General features: G+C 37.0%; 1 protein-coding gene across 6 annotated transcripts in view; it reads left to right on the top strand.

Annotated features, from left to right (window-relative positions):
- The window catches only part of grid2ipb (glutamate receptor, ionotropic, delta 2 (Grid2) interacting protein, b), a 38,229-nt gene that overhangs the window by 3,671 nt on the left and 11,275 nt on the right, over window positions 1-23,283 (top strand). For 3 of the 6 annotated variants that reach the window (XM_051915246.1, XM_051915244.1, XM_051915245.1), the window contains exons 3-12: window positions 611-943; window positions 1,039-1,193; window positions 7,951-8,220; window positions 11,769-11,854; window positions 12,588-12,657; window positions 17,141-17,434; window positions 18,856-19,007; window positions 19,096-19,221; window positions 22,025-22,107; window positions 22,203-22,347. In XM_051915246.1, the coding sequence (XP_051771206.1) occupies window positions 611-943; window positions 1,039-1,193; window positions 7,951-8,220; window positions 11,769-11,854; window positions 12,588-12,657; window positions 17,141-17,434; window positions 18,856-19,007; window positions 19,096-19,221; window positions 22,025-22,107; window positions 22,203-22,347 (1,714 nt within the window). Of the gene's footprint in view, window positions 1-610; window positions 944-1,038; window positions 1,194-7,563; window positions 8,221-11,768; window positions 11,855-12,587; window positions 12,658-17,140; window positions 17,435-18,855; window positions 19,008-19,095; window positions 19,222-22,024; window positions 22,108-22,202; window positions 22,348-23,283 lie in introns of those variants that run through there. The other 3 variants (XM_051915249.1, XM_051915247.1, XM_051915250.1) reach the window with 3 other exon arrangements.

Here is a 23,283-nt window from a genome sequence, read left to right on the forward strand (position 1 = left end):
AAAAGACTTCGGACTGCGGTGTGGCTACAGAAATTTAAATCTACAGGTAACGCTAATACACACTAAATACACATAGTCACGCAATGCTAATGTTGTTAACATTAACAAATTTTTAATGTTTGACGCGATCCAAGCTAAGCGATCGTTAGATTTAATCGCCATTGGCAGCGCTATTTATGCTTTTTTCTCAGTTGGTCAGAAAATAAGTGGCAGATTTGTTACTTACTCCATCAGATGACATTTTCCGGTGAAAATTCTTATTTTGGTCATACTTCCAAGACGTAGAATCTGTGTTTCCGAAGTACAGTATCCACCGGTGTGGTGACTGACAACAAACATTAGAGGAGCCGTGCCAATCCACAACCCACATAAAAATAATAATTCCGCAAATAACTGCAATTGCAGGTTTCAAACAGAGATGGCGACAAAGAGGCAAAACTTACGGACTGCAGCTTTAATAATATATTAATAAACATATATTAATATATTAATGAAACTAACGTTTTTCAAAACTACCAGAAACTAACATGAAGACAAAGAATATACAATTATATATTCTGTTTCTGTCTATAACAACGTGCAAAAATCTGTTGAATTTCATTGCCTGCAGATGGATATTACTCCAGGCCCTGATGGTCGCTTCGGATTCACTATAGTGGGAGACTGCCCGCTGCTGGTGGAGGATTGCTCCCCCTGCTCTCCAGCGGGTCGTAGTGGTCTCAGAGCTGGAGATTATGTCATGGAGGTTAATGGGATCCCTGTAAAGCACCATGAGATGGCTGCAGCTTTGATAAAGGCCTCTCAGGGCCGAACACTGCGTCTAGGGGTGCTGTGCATGGGCAGCCGTCAGAAACGCAGCAGCGGCAGCCTAGAGATCTCTCAGAACGACACAGACGGCATGCGTCAGGACCGCAAACACAAGGCTCTGGAGTTCAACAAGAGGGTGAGTTTATCTGACAGACTTTGTATGTGCTTTTATGAATTGATATATATATATATATTTAAAGATGTACAATATCACAATCACTCCTGTTTCAGGTTGAAGAGATTTTGAGGAATGATCCAGAGGTAAAAGAGAAACTTTTTGCTGTACTGAAACAGTTTGCTGCTGAGAGGAAGGTGGACTGGCTTGCTTCCATTCTTCCTGACATCTTGACAACCGAAGAGCAGCAACAGCTCATCTCAAACATCAGGTATCTATGACAACTCCATCTGCCACCTACAGTGCTCATTAATTTTTAACCTCCATCTCAGGGCCACTCTGACCCAAATGTTTTCAGCTACTGTATTTAGCCATGCAGAACAGATTGAAGGCCACCAGAGGGCATCAGTTTAGTGTAGGTTTTGCTAAATATATGAATAGATTTTTAGTTAATGTTCTGGTGGGGTTTTTTTCTGTTTTTGAAACAGAAAGTTATACTATGAGGGACATATTTGCAGTAAGAGAATTAGCTAGTGTGGCTTTCAGTATAAACTTGGTTGACCTAATAAGAACACTGATAGATGTGGTGTTGTGGTGCTGCAATGCAAACTGATAATCTTCTAACCCTCTGATGTATGCTGACACAGTTAATAGTGAAATTCCCTTTCCAGTCAAGCCTTAATGCCAACTGGGTCAATAACATAAGACGGCACTGGACAGAGAATTCTAGTGTTGATCCATTTGTTGGCTCCTCTTTGGGCACGTCAAGCTGTTTGGCAAGTGATGCTTAGTAGGACAGTTTACACAAGTGATTTGTTTTCAGATGTTTTAACTTAATTAGATGTTTGACTATAATATACCTTTTAAAAGACATCTCTTATGCTTACCAAGGCTTATTTATTTGATCAAAAATAGGTAGAAATTTGTGAAATGTCATTACAATTTAAATTTTAATATATTTTAAAATGTAATTTATCCCTGTGATGGTAAAGCTGAATTTTCAGCAGCCATTACTGCAGTCTTTAGTGACATATGATCCTTCAGAAATCATTCTAATATCCTGATATGGTAATGGAATTTCTATAATAATAACATTTCTTAATATTATCACAGTTGAAAACAGTTGTGCTGCTTAATATTTTTGTGAAAACCGTGATGCATTTTTTAGGATTCTTTGATAAATAGTACAAAACAACAACATTTATTTGAAACCGAAATCTTTTGTAACATTATAAATGTCTTTACTGTAACATTTGATCAATTTAATGTGTTCATGCTGAATAAACGTATTAACGTTTTTCAAAAATAAATAAATAAATTAGTGCTGGCAAATGATTAATCATGATTAATCGCATCCAAAATAAAAGTTTGTGTTTACATAATATGTGTATACTGTGTATTTTTTATGAATATAAAAATACACACACAAGCATGTATATATTTAATAAAAATGTATTATATTTATATATAAAAAATTATATTTATATATAATGATACATAAATAAATAAATAAATAAATATATATATATATATATATAAGTACATGTATGTGTGTGTATTTATATATACATAATAAAAATACACAGTAGACACACATATTATGTAAACTTTTATTTTGGATGCGATTAATCACGATTAATCGTTTGACAGCACTAAAATAAATAAATAAGCTGACCCCAAACTTTTCAACGATAGTGTATTCAAATATTTGTATAATATTTTTTAGTTTGGTATTTGATGTGCAATTTGAAGGTGTTTGATGTGCAAGAGAAATAAAGTCAAAGATTTCTACTGTATGTTACATTTTCACCTACTTCAAGTCAATTTATCAGAGGAAGAACATCATTAAGGCCATATAAAGTGTTTAATATCATGTTTGCTTAACAGCGACAAGCTATTCTCTCTGCACAGTAGGTGTTGTTCCTTTGTCTTATGAGATAACCTTTGTCACTGTTTGTAATCCTCTTTAGAGATATATCTGGAGAAGGGTAGTGAATGGGGATGTCACCATGTGTTCAGCAGCTTGGGGATCTTGAGTTCACTGGGGTTTTTGTACTATGTAATCCTAAATGTGCTGCTGTCAAATTTGAATATGAGAGTATGATACAAAAAACAAACAAACAAACAAACAAAAAAACATCTGTATTGAACTGTTAGCACTTAGTATCTATTATTCAATATGTTTTGATCCGTTATATTTGAACATTATCTGGGACAGATTTTAAGCCTATCTGGGTAGATTTAGTTTGCATTGGCCTACTAGGACATTAGCCAGTTCCCAGTACATTTAAGCTACGCTTTTTTAGTTGACAACAAATATGTATCTGTGCAATATCATGGGCAAGCCAGTTTAAGGTGTCATTGTCTATTTTGCCATCTTCTGCCATCATCTTAGTTATATCACAAGTTTGTTGTTATTCAGTTTTTCAGGAAATGGAATGCTTTGAAGGGACAAAGATATTTAGAGAACATTTTAAAATCATTCTAATATACTGATTTGGTTCTCAAAAAAAAAAAAAAAATCGTATAATTGTCATTGTTTGGAAACTGTGATATGTTTTTTTTTTTCAGGATTCTTTGATAAATAGGAAGTTCAAAAGAACAGAATTTATTTGAAATATAAATCTTTTGTAAAATTTAACATGTTTTACTGTCACTTTTGATCAATTTAATGCATCCTTGCTGAAAAAAAAGTATTAATTTAATCTTACTGATCCCAACATTTTGAACTATAATGTAGGCTTACAGCTTGTATCCTATTCTATCCCAAGCCATACTATCCCCATCTACGGAAGTAGCATCACACACTTAATATGTGTACTTTTGTCTTGTGCACATGCATAAGTTGCTTGTTAGTTTCTTGTAAGTTAACATACATTTTATTTATATACAGTCAAAGCAAAATTTATTCAGACACCTTGAACATTTTGTTCATTATTACAGTTTATTCACTATTTAAAAAGTAAAAAAATGGTAATAACATATGACAAGATCTCAGAGTTAAACTGTGTCAGAAAAAATTATGTCAGATAACACTTAAGCAAAACATGGTCAGGTCAAAGTGTCTGAATAATTTTTGGTCCCAAATCAGTTTTACTGGTAGTCCACTGTATGAAGAATTTTTGGGTATAATATGTCAGTTTACTTTATTTTGCTATCCTCACTTATATAAATTAACTATAGTGTCCTGCACCCACTAATAAAAAAATAAAATAATTATATCTAGTGTCTGACTAATTTTTGGTTTGACTGTATTTATTATAAATACAAAAATGGCTATTATAGTTGTTAACAGCCAATTATTGTACAGTTCACCCAATATAACACATGAATTGGTAAAATCATATCACTGGCCTCATTTAATCCTCACTAATACCTGTATATATATTAATAAGCCTTGACTATATTTGGCATACATGTCTCAGTTTCTGCCAACACATGATCTCTCTATCTCTTTTGGTGAATGGATTTTCTGCTCATTATTCAGTGCTGATCTTCTGCAGGTCATTATAGAGAGGCAGCGGTCTCGAGACAGTTGCAGTCAATGGTTCTTGATGGTTTAGTGGCTGTTCATTGGAGTTAAAGTGACACTCATTGTTCTGAATATATCTCTTAAGTAGCCACTTGACTTGCATCTTGTTCTGAGTCATGATAAACTAAAAGATGAGTTGCTTTGGGTGAGTACTTTTAATTAGACTTTAATATCATTCATTGATCTATCTAAATAGAATTTGTCTATTCAATATTATGCAGTATTTTGCTGAGAACATTATCATAATCGTAATTTGTTATGTTGATTCTTCTGCAAAATGGTTATTAAATGTTTTTTGTCTTTGCCATAAAACTTTACGTCTAAGATTTTAACTGGACACGTATAAAAGGTTTGTGTTCATGTTGTGCGAGTGATATTTTTCGGGATATGTGGCTTATTAATTATCTGATTTCTGTATTTTCACTAGTTTGATTATTCATATTGTCCTTTTACTTTCCCCACAAACAGAGAGAACTGCTTAAAGGGGCGGTTGATTATGATTTCACTTTTTTGACTTTAGTTAGTGTGTAATGTTGCTGTTAGAGCACAAACAACATCTGCAAAGTTACTGAAAAGGCTGAACAGTTTCTGACAATTTTAGTGAGTCTGTGTGAGGTAATCGGCGCTGCTAATGTGCTAACAAACTCTGCCCTCTGCTTAGCAGCAGCAGCTCATTTGCATTTAAAGGGACACACTCAAAAACAGAGCTTTTTTGCTCACTAATGCTCAGTGACAAATTTAACATGCTATAAAAAATTAGCTGTGGGGTATTTTGAGCTAAACCTCTGGGGACATCAGAGACTTATTTTTCATCTTGTAAAAATGGCATTATATCACCCCTTTAAATAATTTTTGGATTACTGGGAACTGCAACAGAATTAATAATAAGTCAAGGACTGTAATTAAAATTTTAAAACAGAGCTACTCATATTAACCTTTGCTCAAAATGTCCCAGTTCCATTTTCTTAATAACAATCATATTTGGTCAGAAAATAGGCAAAGCATGGCACCGTCTGACCCCCTTAAATAAATTTCACTTCACAAATGCAAATTCAGTCTGGCAATGTTAGTTCCGTCCACATTTTCGGAGAAGCTCAGTAAATGTTAATGCACTCAGATGTACAGTATGCTGTCATTCAGAATGCTCGTGCTAGTACAGTAGTATTGAGGTTTGTAGAGGCCTGTTAGGGCACTTAACGCTTTATTTATTCTAGTCTGCTGTCTGAAATTGCTGCCATTAATGCAGCGAATGGCCACTCAATTAAGTCACAGAGTCTCTCTTTCTGTGCCTCCATAATAATGTGAACCTGAGGCAACTCTGCTCTCTAGAATTGTATAATGGTGTGTTTTTGTCAATACTGTCACCCAGGCAATGGGGAGAGAGAAATGTTATTGTGAAACTGTATCATTTTAAATCATATTTCCAGGTTAATCGTTATGACTGCATAGTGCCTAGTAGAGGTTGTACAGAATAATAGAGACTGTGTTTATAAAACCGAGTTATGAAGTAATTTACTTGTGTATGTGGAATAATGTGTATATGTTTTACTTAAAGAAATAGTTCACCTAAAAATGGTCATCATTTACTCTGCCTCATGTCATTCCAAATCTGTATGAAAGCTAAAATAGATATTTTAAAAAAAATTCTCTTTGTGGGCGAGTAAATGATGACAGAATTTGAGTAAACAATCCCTTAAAGGGTTAGTTCACCCAAAAATGAAAATTCTGTCATTAATTACTCACCCTCATGCCGTTCCACACCCGTAAGACCTTCGTTCATCTTCAGAACACAAATTAAGATATTTTTGTTGAAATCCGATGGCTCAGTGAGGCCTGCATAGCCAGCAATGACATTTCCTCTCTCAAGATCCATTAATGTACTAAAAATATATTTAAAATCAGTTCATGTGAGTACAGTGGTTCAATATTAATATTATAAAGCAACGAGAATATTTTTGGTGCGCCAAAAAAACAAAATAACGACTTCTATAATGATGGCCGATTTCAAAACACTGCTTCATGAAGCTTCGGAGCGTTATGAATCAGCGTGTCGAATCATGATTCGGATCGCATGTCAAACCGCCAAACTGCTGAAATCACGTGACTTTGGCGCTCCGAACCGCTGATTCATAACGCTGATTCATAACGCTCCGTCGCTTTATAATATTAATATTGAACCACTGTACTCACATGAACTGATTTAAAGTTTTTAGTACATTAATAGATCTTGAGAGAGGAAATGTCAATTGCTGGCTATGCAGGCCTCACTGAGCCATCGGATATCAACAAAAATATCTTAATTTGCATTCTGAAGATTAATGAAGGTCTTATGGGTGTGGAACGGCATGAGAGTGAGTAATAAATTACATTATTTTCATTTTTGGGTGAACTAACCCTTTAATATCGGAGCTGCTTACAGAAAGTGCGCTATAGATATGTTTAGTAATGTCTAAAGAAAAGCAAATTAATTATATTCAGTTTGTGTTCATAATCCATTAGCCTTATTAAATGAATACATTCTGTCAGTGACAATTAGAGACCTACAAATATCAAGAGAATTTATGCCATGACTCAGAAAATGAATGTGCTTTTTATTTGATCAACACATGGAATTATTTTAAATGCTAATGTCAGTGCATCACCTTTAGAGAACAAAGCAGACAGAATTGTGCTGACGTTACACTCGAGGTTACTAAGGTTACATTTGCTGAGATTTTTCAGTTGATGTCTTTTTCTGTTTCCCTGGTGGGCGGTATAACAGGCTTTTCCATAACCACCAACGTTGCATAAATGTGACAAACATGGCCTTATTTTTATACTCCATCTTATAAAGGTAAAGCTATCAAAACTGTATTTGCCTCTTGTCTGCCAAATGTTTTTCCCAAACATTCTGAAATCACTAATTTCAGTATGTGCTGAATCTCTTCAACTATTTTTCTAATGTCATGCTACAAGTGAAAGAATTTGCTGTGCTGCATCTGAGATTTGATGCTCTTCCCAGAGAGCATGGAACATCACTAACAGCAAAAAGAGAATGAGGAATAAGGAGAGAGAGAGAGAGGGAGAGAGAGAGAGAGAGAGAGAGAAGCGGTAGTGTTATATACTCCCACACCTTTGCTATTGCTGGATTCTGGTATCTCTACCAGAGCTTCTGGAGTGGGAGTTTCAGATGAAGACAGTACTCAGAAAGGCTGCTACAAAAATCTGGATATCCTTCATTACTCAGCTTACTTTGAGTTTTTTTTGTCTCTGTCAACCTTTCCTGTTTTCCATCCATCACACTGAATATATTAATGGATTTTAAACAAGTGATCCTCCTCGTCTGAATGAATGTCTGAAAGCTTCTTCACTTTGGGTCGTGATGGAAACCATTGGATGGGAAAACTGACTGGCTGAATTGAACTAGCAACCTTTAAAGAGTCTTTACGATAATGGCTCCTCATAGCTGATTTAAACCTTTTTTTCTCTGTTGCCTTCCTGTGACCATGTTTGCCAGGATCTTCATTCCCAAGAAGCATCGGCAGCGCTTTGATGAGGCCGTCTCTCAGAGTCTCCTCAACCGCATGTGCCGTAGCAAGAGCCTGGGCGAACCCCAAAACAGGCTCCGCCGGAGTCGAAGTCAAGACCATCACGAGCGCCCGCAAGGCTCGAAACGGGCCAGTTCCGTGCCCAGAGATACCGGCGATGACCCGGCCCAATCCGACCGTGGCCTTAGGAAGAGCACCACCACCATTCCCAGCCACTATGTCACTGGAGCCAACCAGAGGTATGTATCATATGCCTCCTTTATATAGTAGTTTTTTGATGTTCCTTTTTTCATGTCCTATTATTTTATATATGATAAAATTAGCTTTTAGATTTCATCTTCCATGCTGTTTTGAAAAATTTTATCCCAAAACACTGCAGGAAGTCTCCTCAAATGCAAAGAACACTGTGTAATATGTGGGAGACTTTGTGTGTGGGTGGGTGAGAGAAGCACTGTTGAGTTGTGTTTGTTTCTGTGCCTCATGCTTTCACGCACACACTGTCTACATCACGAACACTTTTTCATATGGTGATCTACTGGTTGAGTGTTTTAGAATTCAGGATTTATAATCGGCTTATCACAATATTTTAATCATTAAAATCGTGACTTAACCTAAAGGGAAGATTGCCATAATATCATATTCAAGCCATGAAGCTGATTATTTGAATTTCAGTCAAAACAAAAGCAGATTCACTTGTTTTTTGTACATTTGCTTATAATTGACATTTACAGTGTGCCTTTCAATATGAAGTCATCACAATCTCTCTGTATTCTTTATTTGTGAATTGAAAATGTCTAAAATATTACTGGGGAAGTATCACCCAGAGTGTTTAGATTATTAAATACGACAGCAAAAGTAGATATGATGTGCTAATACCTTGTAGACTATATTCCTCATCTGATAAGCTGCTGCTCTTCAATAAATAATGCTTCCTTGGTTCAGTCCTTATGTAATCCCCATGGAGAGTTTTCTGGTTTTTTAACGTGTCTTTGTGTATCTGTCATCTCCTTTCTAATCCGCCATCAGTGTTTGGTTCTGGCGGCGCACCTTATGTAAAACGGCACTGCGACAAGAAAATGTTTCTATTGCTTTCCTTCATCTCTGTTTACTCAATGGTTCCAGTGTCGTCTTGAGGTGTTGCCACAGCAACTGCTAAAGCCAGCTTTACTCTAATGATATGTCATATGTTTTCTCTAAGAAGCAGGGGAATTGGTTCTTAAATAGCCGTTCAAGTGGTGCTTCGGTATACTTGTCCATCTTGTTTACTACGTAGGTTGTTATTATATGATGGTATGAAGTTGATATGAATCAGTATTTGCATGTTTGGCCTATGAAATATATTGGTCATGTACTGTCAATAAACATACTAGTATGAGTTTTCATTATTGGAACTTGTTTTATAAGTCTCGTACATATATAAAAATAGGGTTTTTGAGTAAACCTCTTTCAACTTTGCCATGTCATCTGTTTTACATCATAATACCTCAAATTGTACTTATTGAGGAGATGTGTGCTATTATTCTTCGAAGCAATCAGACATTTTTACCTGGTGGATTATAAAACTCTTGAAAAATCCCATGTAGACTTGATGGAGCCATGACTAGTGATCAGAATGTCTAGGGACTTGACTAGTATCAACCAACCAGCGATTTATAACAGCAACCTAGAACCTCTTAGCAACCGCAACTGGTCTTTTGACTTATGTCGGTAAACAACCACCTAGCAACCACACAGAACACCCCAGCAATGCCCTAGCAACAACCTAGAACATCTTAGAAACTGCAAAGCAACACCTTGCCAACTGCTGTTTTGACTAGGGCCATTAAGCAACCACCTAGCAACCATACAGAACACCCCAGCAATGCTCTAGCTATCACTTAGAACACCCTAGCAACCGCAAAGCAACACTGTGGCAACTAGTCTTTTGAATTTAGCCAGTAAACAACCACCTAGCAACCACACAGAACACCCCTGCAATGCTCTAGCAACCACCTAGAGCACCCCAACAACCGCAAAGCAACTCAATGCGTCTCATTTTGGAGGCTGTGTCCTCCGGAGGTCGCATTTGAAGGCTGCATATGTCATCAAGGATGTCTTATTTAAGAATAGTAACCGTAACAAAATTGACTGTTTTTACTTGTGAAGTGTAAAATACTGTAAACCTTTATTACTTTGCAATCTAACAGTTGCTTTTCTTAAATGAGACCGCCTCGATGACATATGCAGCCTTCAAATGCGACCTCCGGAGGACGCAGCCTTTGAAATGAGACGCAGCGACTGTTTTGACTTGATCCAGTAAGCAACCACCTAGCAACCGCAAAGCAACACCTTGGCAAATGGTCCTTGGAATTTAGCCAGTAAACAACTACATAGCAACCACACAGAACACGCTGACAATGCTCTAGCAACCACCTAGAGCACCCTAACAACCGCAAAGCAACACACTGGCAACTGTTTTGACTTGGGCCAATAAGAAACCACCCAGAACACCTTATCCAAACCCTAGCAATCACCCAGAACACTAGCAACCGCAAAGCAACTGTTTTGACTTGGCCAAGTAAGAAACCACCCAGAACACCTTATCAATGCCCTAGCAACCACCCAGAACAACCTAGCAACCGCAAAGAAACACCATGGGAATTGATGTTTTGACTTTGGACAGCAAGAAACCACCCAGAACACCTTATCAAAGCCCTAGTAACCACCCAGAACACCCTAGCAACCACAAAGCAACTCAATGCGTCTCATTTTGGAGGCTGTGTCCTCTGGAGATTGCATTTGAAGGCTGCATACGTCATCAAGGATGTCTTATTTAAGAAAAGTAACCGTAACAAAATTGACTGTTATTACTTGTGAAGTGTAAAATACTGTAAACCTTTCTTACATTGCAATCTAACGGTTGCTTTTCTTAAATGAGACCGCCTCGATGACATATGCAGCCTTCAAATGCGACCTCCGGAGAACGCAGCCTTTGAAATGAGACGCAGCGACTGTTTTACTTGATCCAGTAAGCAACCACCTAGCAACCGCAAAGCAACACCTTGGCAACTGGTCCTTGGAATTTAGCCAGTAAACAACTACATAGCAACCACACAGAACACGCTGACAATGCTCTAGCAACCACCTAGAGCACCCTAACAACCGCAAAGCAACACCATGGCAATTGATATTTTGACTTGGGATGGTAAGAAACCACCCAGAACACTGTATCAAAGCCCTAGAAACCACCCAGAACACCCTAGCAACCGCAAAGCAACACCATGGCAATTGATATTTTGACTTGGGATGGTAAGAAACCACCCAGAACACCTTATCCAAACCCTAGCAATCACCCAGAACACTAGCAACTGCAAAGCAACTGTTTTGACTTGGCCAAGTAAGAAACCACCCAGAACACCTTATCAATGCCCTAGCAACCACCCAGAACAACCTCGCAACCGCAAAGCAACACCATGGCAACTGTTTTGACTTGGGCCAGTAAGAAACCACCCAGAACACCTTATCAAAGCCCTAGCAACCACCCAGAACACCCTAGCAACCGCAAAGCAACACCATGGCAATTGCTGTTTTGACTAGGGACAGCAAGAAACCACCCAGATCACCTTAGCATGTGTGAAAAAACCCACTCATAGCACCTTAGCAACTACATAGCAACCACACACTACACCCCTGTGCGCCAGTCATGTTCCTCAGAAAGTGTAAAAATAAAAGTATTGTATATTATGTGAGTGTTTAACACACCTACAGTCAGTCAGTAGTCATAATCTCTCTTCCACTTCCTCTGCAGAACCATCCGTGTGTACCGGGGTAAGAAGAGTTTTGGCTTTACTCTGAGAGGTCATGCTCCTGTGTGGATCGACTCAGTAATGGCAGGTGCGTATGAATGATTGTGACGACTACCCATAAGCACTTGCTACCTTTCATGACTTATCAGAGTGAAAAGAGCACTGATTCTCAGGTGAATCAGGCTTTTCTTCTTCTCAAAGTTTCTGACCTGATGCAGAATTAGGATACAGATCTAGCGCTAGAAATTAATTTTTACCGTCATATTTTTACCACTAGAATTTGTGCCAGGTTGAGGGTCATATCGCTGTAGGCTACAGAGACGGCTGTAATAAAAAGACACATGAAAAACACAGCTGGGGTCAGTGGCTTGTTTTCAAGGGGAATGCGGTGTTTTTTTGGTGCATTGTGAAAAAGGAAGGAGTGGGCTGTTGTACTAATGAACAAGCATTGGGTACATTTGTATTGACATCTGCACAATTGTATGTTGCGAGTGGAGAGAGGGCGATAAGTGTGTGAGTGTCTGTATGACGATATTCGCCCACTGCAGGCCTGTGCTGAGGCTAGTTAACACTGACTCAGCCGCCCGTGTAGGGCTGCTTATGAAAACAAGTAGGAGTCCAGCATCGTGATGAGAAAATGGATTACAAATCCTCTCAGACCTACGACAGAGTGTCTTGTAGTGTTTTAATTACAAACAATCACAAAGGGCAGTTTTACACATCAATATGATTCATTAAAGTGGATTATTTGTGGTCGTATTATTTACTGTAAGTGTCTGAGGTTTTATTCTCAGTCACAAACCAATGTTTTCCCATTACAGGTAGTCCAGCTGAGGCGTGTGGCCTTAAACCGGGAGACCGCATATTGTTCCTCAATGGCTTAGACATGAGGTGTGTTTATTTTCTTATGCTGTGATGTTGCTTTAAAAGTTGCATGGCAGTGAAGTGTTATTACAGTATCTATGAACACACAATTACTGTTCGTTATTAAGGGGTAGAAATTGAATCGGCTCAAAGTAGTTAAGTGATTTCTCAGAAACATAATCGGTTAACCTAATCTGTAGCAATTTCACATAACCTAACCATTTTATTTATACTACTGTTCAAAAGTTTGGGGTCAGTAAGATTTTTTTAAAAGAAATTAATACTTTTATTCAGAAAGGGCATATTAAATTAATCAAAAGTGACAGTAAAAGACATTTATAATGTTACAAAAGGTTTCTATTTCAAATAAATGTTTATTTGAACTTCCTATTCATCAAAAAATTCTGAAAAAAAAATGCATCATGGTTTCCACAAAAATATGTTTTCAACATTGATAATAATAAGAAATGCACCAAATCAGCATATTAGAATGATTTCTGTTGGACACTTCATGTGACACTGAAAACTGGAGTAATGACTGCTAAAAATTCAGCTTTGCCAACACATGAATAAATTACGTTTTAAAATGTATTTGGTGAGCATAAGAGACTTCTTTCAGATAAAAAATCTTACTGACTCTTGAATGGTAGTGTAACTCAAATGTGCCATTTAAATAGAGTTTTAACTAAATAATTGACTAAATAATTGACAATTGACTAAAACACAAGTTAAATATTACTTAAGGCAGGAGGTTTTCATCTTCCAGCATGCTTTGCGTGCGACTGGATGAGAATATTTTTATTTATTTAATAATATTCATTTTTCTTTTGTTTCATTTAGTGGGAAAGACATGTAACACAAAGAACTTTTAAATTCACTAATTCATATTCATAAATTCATATTATACATTTATATTATTCTGCTGCTTCTTAACAAACCACCAGCTTTGTTTATTTGACTTAAATGTAAATCACTTTCCTGCGGCCAGGATTTAGCTGCTTCTTGGCTGTGTAGTTAATCTCAAGAGCGCAGCAATTTACCCCACTACTGTAGATGCTCAAGTTCATACTGCCTCTGGAGGACTGACAAACATTGAATTTTGCCAATAAAAAAATTCCACCAACACCAAGAGTACATATATTGTTATATAATCCTTCTCCTAAACCAAAGCTTCTCTCACCAGTCTCACAGAATGGAAATCTTATGATTAAGTACATTAAATGCAATTGAAAACAATCTCTTTCATCACAAATTTAATAGAATCAACCAATTAATTCTTTGAATTCAACATTAATAGATTAAATAAGGATTCATAGACATTTGTACGTCTGTAAAGTAAATTATTTATGTTTTAGATGCTGTCAGTACACAACATTGTATGTTTTTGTGTCTATGCAGACAAGTAAATGTACATGTGGTTGAACCACACTTTACATAAAATACAAATACTAATGAGTTCAGTTTGTTAAAATACACCATTTAGGATTAGAATACAAAAGAGAAAAAAACAAAGACTAAAAAAAACATCTAACTCTTTACATATGAACTAATTAAATTATAATAATTAAATTAAACTGTAATTACTAAAATAATTAATAGTAAATTACAGTGACAATAAATGCCTATTAGTGTATTAATGTAGAGGCAACATATTATACACTACAATTTAACTAGTTTGCAAGTGATTTATAATTATTAATTACAGTAAACATTATGGGTTGAACGACTGCAGATTTATCTGTTAAGTCAAGTTGATGTCGACTAATCACTGATGACATCATTAATAAAAACACAAGGGATGGGAATGTTTTGCAACACAAGAATATTGCTCCTACATAACAGCTTATTTTTATCAGTTCGTTTGTCTATGGGTCGTTATATTTCTTACAGATTTCTGCTTGTTCTGAATCAGATACAGATAAAATAGCACAGTAAGATTACATTTATTTGAATGCATTAGTGAGAGAGCGATTACATGTGAATTAATCGCAGCATGTCTCTACAAGTGAAGCTGTGGGTTTTAGTTACTTAAAAGTAACAGAAAAGGAATATATGCTAGACCTTTTCAATTTTTTTTAAAGCTATTTTATTGATAAATCACAGAACAGCATTGACAATACATTTCTGCGCTCCTGAATGTTTCTGTGTGTGCGTGATCTGCATGTGATGTGCGAGCTACTGTCTGTATGTGTGTGTGCGTTACAATGCAGCAGCACATTAGTTTAGAACGGTGATTAACTTACCTGCACTCAAAAATATTAATTGTTGGATTTACTTAAAAAAGAAGTGTCAAGTGGTTCCACGCAACTATATTGAGTAATTTGTACAAATAACAATTTAGTTGTATGAACAAAAGAAATTCAAATAAAGCTGACAAAATTTCTTTGAGTAAATACAAATCATTTGCATTTGTCACTGTTACACAATATTTATATGTGCAGTTTACTCGAAGGATTAGTCCATTTTCAAATTAAAATTTCTTGATAATTTACTCACCCCCATGTCATCCAAGATGTCCATGTCCTTCTTTCTTTAGTCGAAAAGAAATGAAGGTTTTTGATGAAAACATTCCAGGATTATTCTCCTTATTGTGGACTTCAATTGGCCCCAAACGGTTGAAGGTCAAAATTATAGTTTCAGTGCAGCTTCAAAGGGCTTTAATGATACCAGACGAGGAATAAGGGTCTTATCTAGCGAAACGATCGGCCATTTTCTAAAAAAAAAATTGAAATGTATATGCTTTATAAACACAAATGATCGCCTTGCAAGTGCTTCCACCAGACCGCACTTCCGTATTCTTCAAAAAGCTTACGCTGAATGTCCTACACCTTCCCTATTCTACTTACGGAACGAATGCGGCGCCAGTTCCGTTTTTTCTGTAAGTTGAATAGGGAAGGCATAGGACATACAGCGTATGCTTTTTGAAGAATACGGAAGGTGGTCTGGCGGAAGCACAGAATCATTTTTGTTTATAAAGCATATACATTTTAATTTTTTTAGAAAATGACCGATTGTTTCGTTAGATAAGACCCTTATTCTTTGTCTGGTATTGTTTAAAGCCCTTTGAAGCTGCACTGAAACTGTAATTTTGACCTTCAACCATTTAGGGCCAACTGAAGTCCACTATAAGGAGAAAAATCCTGGAATGTTTTCATCAAAAACCTTCATTTCTTTTCGACTGAAGAAAGAAGGACATGGACATCTTGGATGACATGGGGGTGAGTAAATTATCAGGAAATTTTAATTTGAAAGTGGACTAATCCTTTAATGTTATGTTTATTACGCAAGATGAATACATTTATTGACTTAATTTACCTTATTAAATGAACTATTTGCTCTACAAAATGCACTCAAAAAAGAACTCATTGAACAAACTCAATTGAATTTAGAGCAGGAATTCCATCCTAAACATGCGTATATGAGCGCTTACAGCCTAAACACCGGCGCCACTCTTCTGCATAATGATAACCACAAAATTCAAAAACATTACAGAAACTTCTTTAAATGTCCAACATAACTGAACATTAAACACTAAACTAAACTAATAATAACTAACTAACTAACTAACACATAAACTAACAACATCTTTCCCTTTACTGAAAAACATAAAATAACACTTTAATCCCTAAATTTACTCTCCTAATGCAGTCCCTTGCAAAGCATACTGGGAACTACAGATCCACTGCCCAGTTAGTTATGTCAACATTAATTTGTGCGTTTCACTCAGCAATGTTAAGTTGACTGAACAAACATTTATTAAGTAAAGCTGACAATACTCATTTTTAGTAGAAACAACGCAGTTATAAATTAAGTTCATGTAGTTTAAGTAATGTGAACAAGGGTGGTTTGAGTGAAACAGTGAAAGTTCATTTTTACACTGTTTAAAACGTGCATTCACCTGATCAATATTAAGTATCCAGAGGGTATAACAAACTTGTAAAGCTCTCTCGGAGTATGCATTTATTTGATATTTTAACAGATGGAAACTGAGAGTAAAAGTGGACTTCAAAGATTTCTTATCCTGTGGCCCCCTCTATAGGACATCATTAGTATTACAGCCAATGTAAATCAATGGGATTTTTTTTTTTTGATCGTAATTTATATGAAAACCGATAAGTCCAATCAGTTAAAAAAAGCTATAGTATATTAAGTCAGAACAGTATGAAGGTCTTCTGCAAGGCCGTGTTGTTGGTGTCACATGATCAGCGACTAGTCAACGTCAAGCTTAAAACGTCATGGCAAAGCATTAAAGTTGACTAGTCGACTAGTCTGTGCAACCCCTAGTATACATAAAATATTATTAAGTGTTACCTAATAGTATATTGTATTATATTATATTATTAAATAATTAAATAATTAAATATATAATTTAAATTTGATTAAAGAAAACTTGGCTACCTTCCACTAGACTATTGTCCACTAGACTATTGAGGAACAAATAGCTGCATCATGCTAATAGTTAAGTCATTATTTAATCAAATTACACTAATTCTAATCAATGCACATGTAGGAACTGCTCCCATGAGAAGGTGGTGTCCATGCTGCAGGGCAGTGGTGCCATGCCCACTCTAGTGGTGGAAGAGGGCCCTGTAGACTATCCGCTCTCAGATTCGGAGCCAGAAGAGACCCCCACCATCCCGCGCTCACGTTCCCCGGCCCTCAGCTCCCTGCAGTGGGTGGCCGAGATCCTGCCTCCCAGCATCCGCGTGCACGGCCGTACTTTCAGCCAGCAACTTGAACACCTCCTCACCCTACAAGAAAGATACACCATTTGCAAAGCTCTGGAGACGTTCTTCCAGCACAGGTCAGGTCAAAATTCATAATGACTAAGTGGGAGAAGACACATGTCATTTGACCACATTAGCATCTACACTAAGAAAGCAATCTGGTTTGAACGTGTTTTCGACTACCTCTGGAAGTGGTTGAAAGTGACAAACTCAAAACGTTTTAGGCCCTGTTTACACCTGTATTTAGCATTGTCCACTTGTGATCTGATCGACCAAAAGGACTTAAAGGACTAGTTCACTTTAAAATGAAAATTACCCCAAGATTTACTCACCCTCAAGCCATCCTAGGTGTATTTGACTTTCTTCTTTCTGATGAACACAATCAGAGTTATATTAATAAACATCCTGACAATATAATGGCAGTGAACGGGGCCAATGAGTATGAAGCTCAAGAAAGTGCATCTATCCATCATAAACATACTCAACATGGCTCCAGGTGGTTAATAAAGGCCTTCTGAAGTGAATCGTCAGTTACGCTTTTTTCGTAAGTTGAATATGGAAGGCGGTCTGGCGGAAGCTAGATATTTTACTTTATAACCTGTTCAATATGGATATTTTTCTTACACAAATGCATCGCTTCACTTCAGAAGGCCTTTATTTACTCCCCGGAGCTGTATGGAGTACGTCTTGTCTAACCAAAAATGAAGTGGTTAGTGATCAGTTTGGTGGTCTGAGTTGTCTAAGTATCAACTACCGACCATAACAACAGTATATAGGTCAAAAGCTTGGAATAATTAAAATTTTTCAATGTTATTGATAGATGTTTCTTATACTCACAAAGGCTGCATTTATTTGATCAAAAATACAACAAAAACAGTAATATTGTGAAATATTTTTACACTTTAAAAGAACTGTTTTCTATTATAATTTGTATTTTAAAATGTAATTTATTCCTGTGAAGGCAAAGCTGAATTTTCAGCATCATTACTCCAGTCTTCAGTGTCACATGATCCTTCAGAAATCATTATAATATACTGATTTGCTGCTCAAGAAACATTTATTATTATTATCAATGCTGAAAAAATGTTACTTTCTGGTAAATATTTTCTTTTAATTATAGATATAATTGTATTTTATACTGTAGCTATGACTTTAATGACCAATGCAATTGTTTGTCCAAAAATATACAAATGAGAAATGTGCCAATTATAGGCAACCGAGCTAATTAACACTCATAGACTGTAACCATCTTTCCATATTATTACAAATGTCATAGCACGCTTTTCCCAAAGCGAGGGATTTTCTGTAGCTTGGCAGCAGCAAGGCAAATGTGAGAAGCATTCAAAAATAGCTTTAGCCTCAAGCACAAATAGATACTCATAATCAGAAACAATCTGTGGGTTCTTCTAAATTTAATAAATAACGCTTGCTTGTGCGACGGCTTGCTGAGAGCAGCCCAATTATTTCTAAAATGGCTCTCTCTGTTGCATGTAAACAGGAATGTGGACACGCTCATTGTAGATGTTTTTCCTGTGCTGGACACTCCAGCCAAGCAGCTGATTTGGCAGTTTATTTACCAGTTGCTGACCTACGAGGAACAAGAACACTGCAAGAGCAAGATCGCCCGCTTCTTGGGCTTCAAAAGTGCAGGTTAGCTTTGTCTTCACTGTGTTATTGTCAGCCGTCTGTTGGCTTTCTGTCCTGAATGCATTGTAACTGTTCATGTGTATTACTGCAGAACCAGAGATAGGTCAAGAAACCCACAGACGAAGCAGCTCCATGCGAGTGTCAGGTACCTCTCACAAAAACACTGTGAGAGAGAGAAGCTCAGATGACTGCATTATCGGCACTCATCTTGGAATGGGTATGTCATTTTCCACTCGTCAGTGTGCTGGTTTTTGATTGATAAGCAGGGTGCAAAATTAACTTTTTCCACACTAAACATATACAAACATAGAAAATATATAATATAATATAATATAATATAATATAATATAATATAATATAATATAATATATACACTGCTGTTCAAAAGTTTGGGGTTTGTAAGATTTTTTTTTTTTTTAAAGAAGTCTCTTATGCTAACTGCATTTATTTGATCAAAAATACAGTAAAAATCATAATATTGTGAATTATTATTCAAAAAGTTAAAATAACTTACCTTAATACACAAATATATATAAAAATACCTTAATATACTTTAAAATGTATTTTATTCCTGTGATGGCAAAGCTTTCAGCATCATTACTCCAGTCTTCAGTGTCACATGATCCTTCAGAAATATTCTAATATGCTGATTTGGTGCTCAAGAAACATTTCTTACAACCCGAATTCCAGAAAAGTTGGGACATTTTTTTTTAAATTTGAATAAAATCAAAACTAAAAGACTTTCAAATCACATGAGCCAATATTTCACAATAGAACATAAATAACATAACAAATGTTTAAACAGGAATTTTACAATTTTATGCACAAAATTAGCTCATTTCAAATTTGGCGCAGTTCGTTTAGCCGGCCCTGGCCCGCTTGGAAGAGGTGGGCCAGAGCACGGTTCGGTTGGGCTCGAGTGCGGTTCGCATGCAGTGTGAGCGCGAACCGTGCCAGAGCACGGAACAGTTACTACTTTTGTGTGCGCTACTGTCATCATTATAACGGCAAATATCTTTATTACTACTTAGTACACTTATCACTTCATGTAATTAATTCGAGTGTATTTGGGTTTATAGCGGGTCTGATTCTCACCTTATTGATGAACAAGAATTGTAGTTTGCGAGTAAAGCTGCAAATTCCTCCATTAACGTCAGCTGCCTTCGTAATAATCCTCTGATACGTTCTATTGAAAATCGCTGCACGGCATAAATTATAAATAGCCTATATTAGGCAGTATCTTAGCAAAAGTGCATTTCTTCCTGTTTTCTTCCAATCAAAAAGTTGCATCGTATATGACGTAAGCGTGCTCTGGCCTGGAATGTTAAGTGCAGTGTGAGTGCGGGCCAGCGGGGGAGTGGGGAGGGGGGACAATCGCGCTCAGGCTCGGTTCAAGGCAACCGTGCCTAGTGTGAGTACACCCTCAGACAACACTGCATCACTTATTTGCATGATTGTGTCAATGACATTACTAAATGGGCACAGGAATACTTCCAGAAACCACTGTCGGTAAACACAATCCGCCGTGCCATCTGCAGATGCCAACTAAAGCTCTATCATGCAAAAAGGAAGCCATATGTGAACATGGTCCAGAAGCGCCGTCATGTCCTGTGGGCCAAGGCTCATTTAAAATGGACTGTTTCAAAGTGGAAAAGTGTTCTATGGTCAGACGAGTCAAAATTTGACATTCTTGTTGGAAATCATGGATGCCGTGTCCTCCGGGCTAAAGAGGAGGGAGACCTTCCAGCGTGTTATCAGCGTTCAGTTGAAAAGCCAGCATCTCTGATGGTATGGGGGTGCATAAGTGCATACAGTATGGGCAGTTTGCATGTTTTGGAAGGCACTATGAATGCTGAAAGGTATATAAAGGTTTTAGAGCAACATTAAATGAAAAATACATCAGAGACAACCATGAACTCTTCAGCAGCTGGAAACCTATATCAGGCAAGAATGGGACCAAATTCCAACACCAAAACTCCAGAAACCCATAACCTCAATGCCCAGACGTCTTCAAACTGTTTTGAAAAGAAGAGGAGATGCCACACTATGGTAAACATGCCTCCATCCCAACTATTTTGAGACCTGTAGCAGGCATCAAATTTGAAATGAGCTTATTTTGTGCATGGAATTGTAAAATTTTTCTGTTTAAACATTTGTTATGTTATCTATGTTCTATTGTGAATAAAAGATTGGCTCATGTGATTTGAAAGTCATTTAAGTTTTCATTTTATTCAAATTTAAAAAAACGTCCCAACTTTTCCAGAATTCGGGTTGTATTATTATTATTATTATCAATGCTGAAAACAGTTGTGCTGCTTAATATTTTTGTGAAATCTATGATACATTTTTTAAGGATTCTTTGATAAATAGAAAGTTCTAAAGAACAGCATTTATTTGAAATATTATTATCTACATTTATAAATAAATTTATTTGAAAAATCTTTTGTAACATTATAAATGTCTTTACTTTCACTTTTGGTCAATTTTATGCATCTTTGTTTGAATAAAAGTGTTAATTTTTCTCAAAAAATTCTTACCCCTACCTTTTGAATGGTAGTGTAATTTATTTATTTACTTTAATTATTTTTATTTTTCCCTTGCATACATGAGATAAGCTAGTCTCAATCCCTCTATGAAACTACATATGTCATAAAAGTCATTTTTAGTCTCATTTGATGATTGTTAATTTTGGACCCTGCTGATAATATGATATAGAACTAATATAGTTTATATAGAATACTGTATCTGCCACGCATTGCTTCATTGTAACATTTCTTCAGCTATGGCCATGCCATTCTCTCACTCTTGTGGGGTAAACAAGCAGTCAGAACTCTTCTCAGTCAGTCATGTTTATGATTCACCAGCATCTTTTAGAAAATAGCTATAAACTGCTTTCAAGCCACCTCCCATCCAGAGCCGCAGCTAAAGCTCACTGCCCTCAGTCTCTTTTTAGCTCCTAAAGGGCAGGCAGCTTTCTGTGCACGTGCTCTGTTTCTGGACTGGCTCTCTCTGTGTCTCAGGAACATTCACTGACCCTGTGACTCCAGAGGAAAGACAGTGTGGTGATGGGACTTCCTTCCCAGAGTCCCCAGATCTCAACCACGTGGGTACCATTTACTGCTCATCCACAATTCATTGCACTGTCATCATTGCTATTATGAAACCATGCCTCTCATCTAACCACGCCCCAACCCGTAGATGTCAGGAGTGTACACGGAGCTTGGGAACGTGTATCCCGGGAAGAGCAACCAGTCTCTCCAGAGTCACTCCTCACCCAGGGCTGTCGGCATGGGCCACGCTGAGAACAATACATACACTCAGTCTTTCACGCATTGTAACACAGGTATTCTGAGCTTACTCTGACATCCACAATTGTCACATGGTGCCTCCGAAAAAGAGACGGACATGCAGCCATGATTATGATGAGAGATATCACGAGATTGGCTGTGTAGGACCTGTGTGACCATTTGACACTAAATGTGCTTGCTTATGTAGATAATTTAAGATTTAACATGGGGGTTTTCAAACTGGGGTCCAGGAAGCCATAAGTGACCATTAGGATTTTTTTTTCCCTTTTTAATTAAATATCTTTTATGCATAATTTCTTTAGCATTATTACTGCTTTTCTCTGCTTTCTAAAGACTAGTTGGTTGTCATTAAGGCCACGTTCACACAGCAGCAGAATATGGTTGTCAGTCCTGTATTTGAGTCCTTATACGGTTACGTTCATACACACAGTACGGTTATTTACGGGAGTGACAACTGCATTCTAACTGAACTCACACCTGTAAATTTTAAGGACTCACAACTGCATTCTCTGAATATTTGCGCTGCGTGAACGGAGCCTCACTGGACAACTAGTTGTCTGTCACGTCATACAGTGCAAGAGAGCCGCTCTACTAAGGTGTTTTGTGTGTGGTTTCGCTTTCAGTACTTACAGAGAGGGAGATATGAGCTGTGCGTCATCTTAGGCCATGTTCACACTGTCAGTTTTTGGGACTGACAACCGCATTTACTTACAGGTGTGAGTCTTGAAATGTCTCGTTCACACAGCAACTTACAGTAGCGTCTGGAACACTGCCTGTATGAACGTGCAACGAGAGTCAAGCCTGTATTCTCTTACTAGTAACCATAACGACAGTGACCAACGTAATATTAAAGAATGCAACGTCCATAAAAATGAAAAGTATTATCACTTTTGACATGACAAGAGACTAATTGAACCGTGAGTTCATCCATCAGAACTTTCTGAACCAACAGCAGCATGTTAACACACACT

The sequence above is a fragment of the Ctenopharyngodon idella genome, chromosome 12, assembly GCF_019924925.1.
Source record: "Ctenopharyngodon idella isolate HZGC_01 chromosome 12, HZGC01, whole genome shotgun sequence".
Classification (NCBI taxonomy): domain Eukaryota; kingdom Metazoa; phylum Chordata; class Actinopteri; order Cypriniformes; family Xenocyprididae; genus Ctenopharyngodon; species Ctenopharyngodon idella.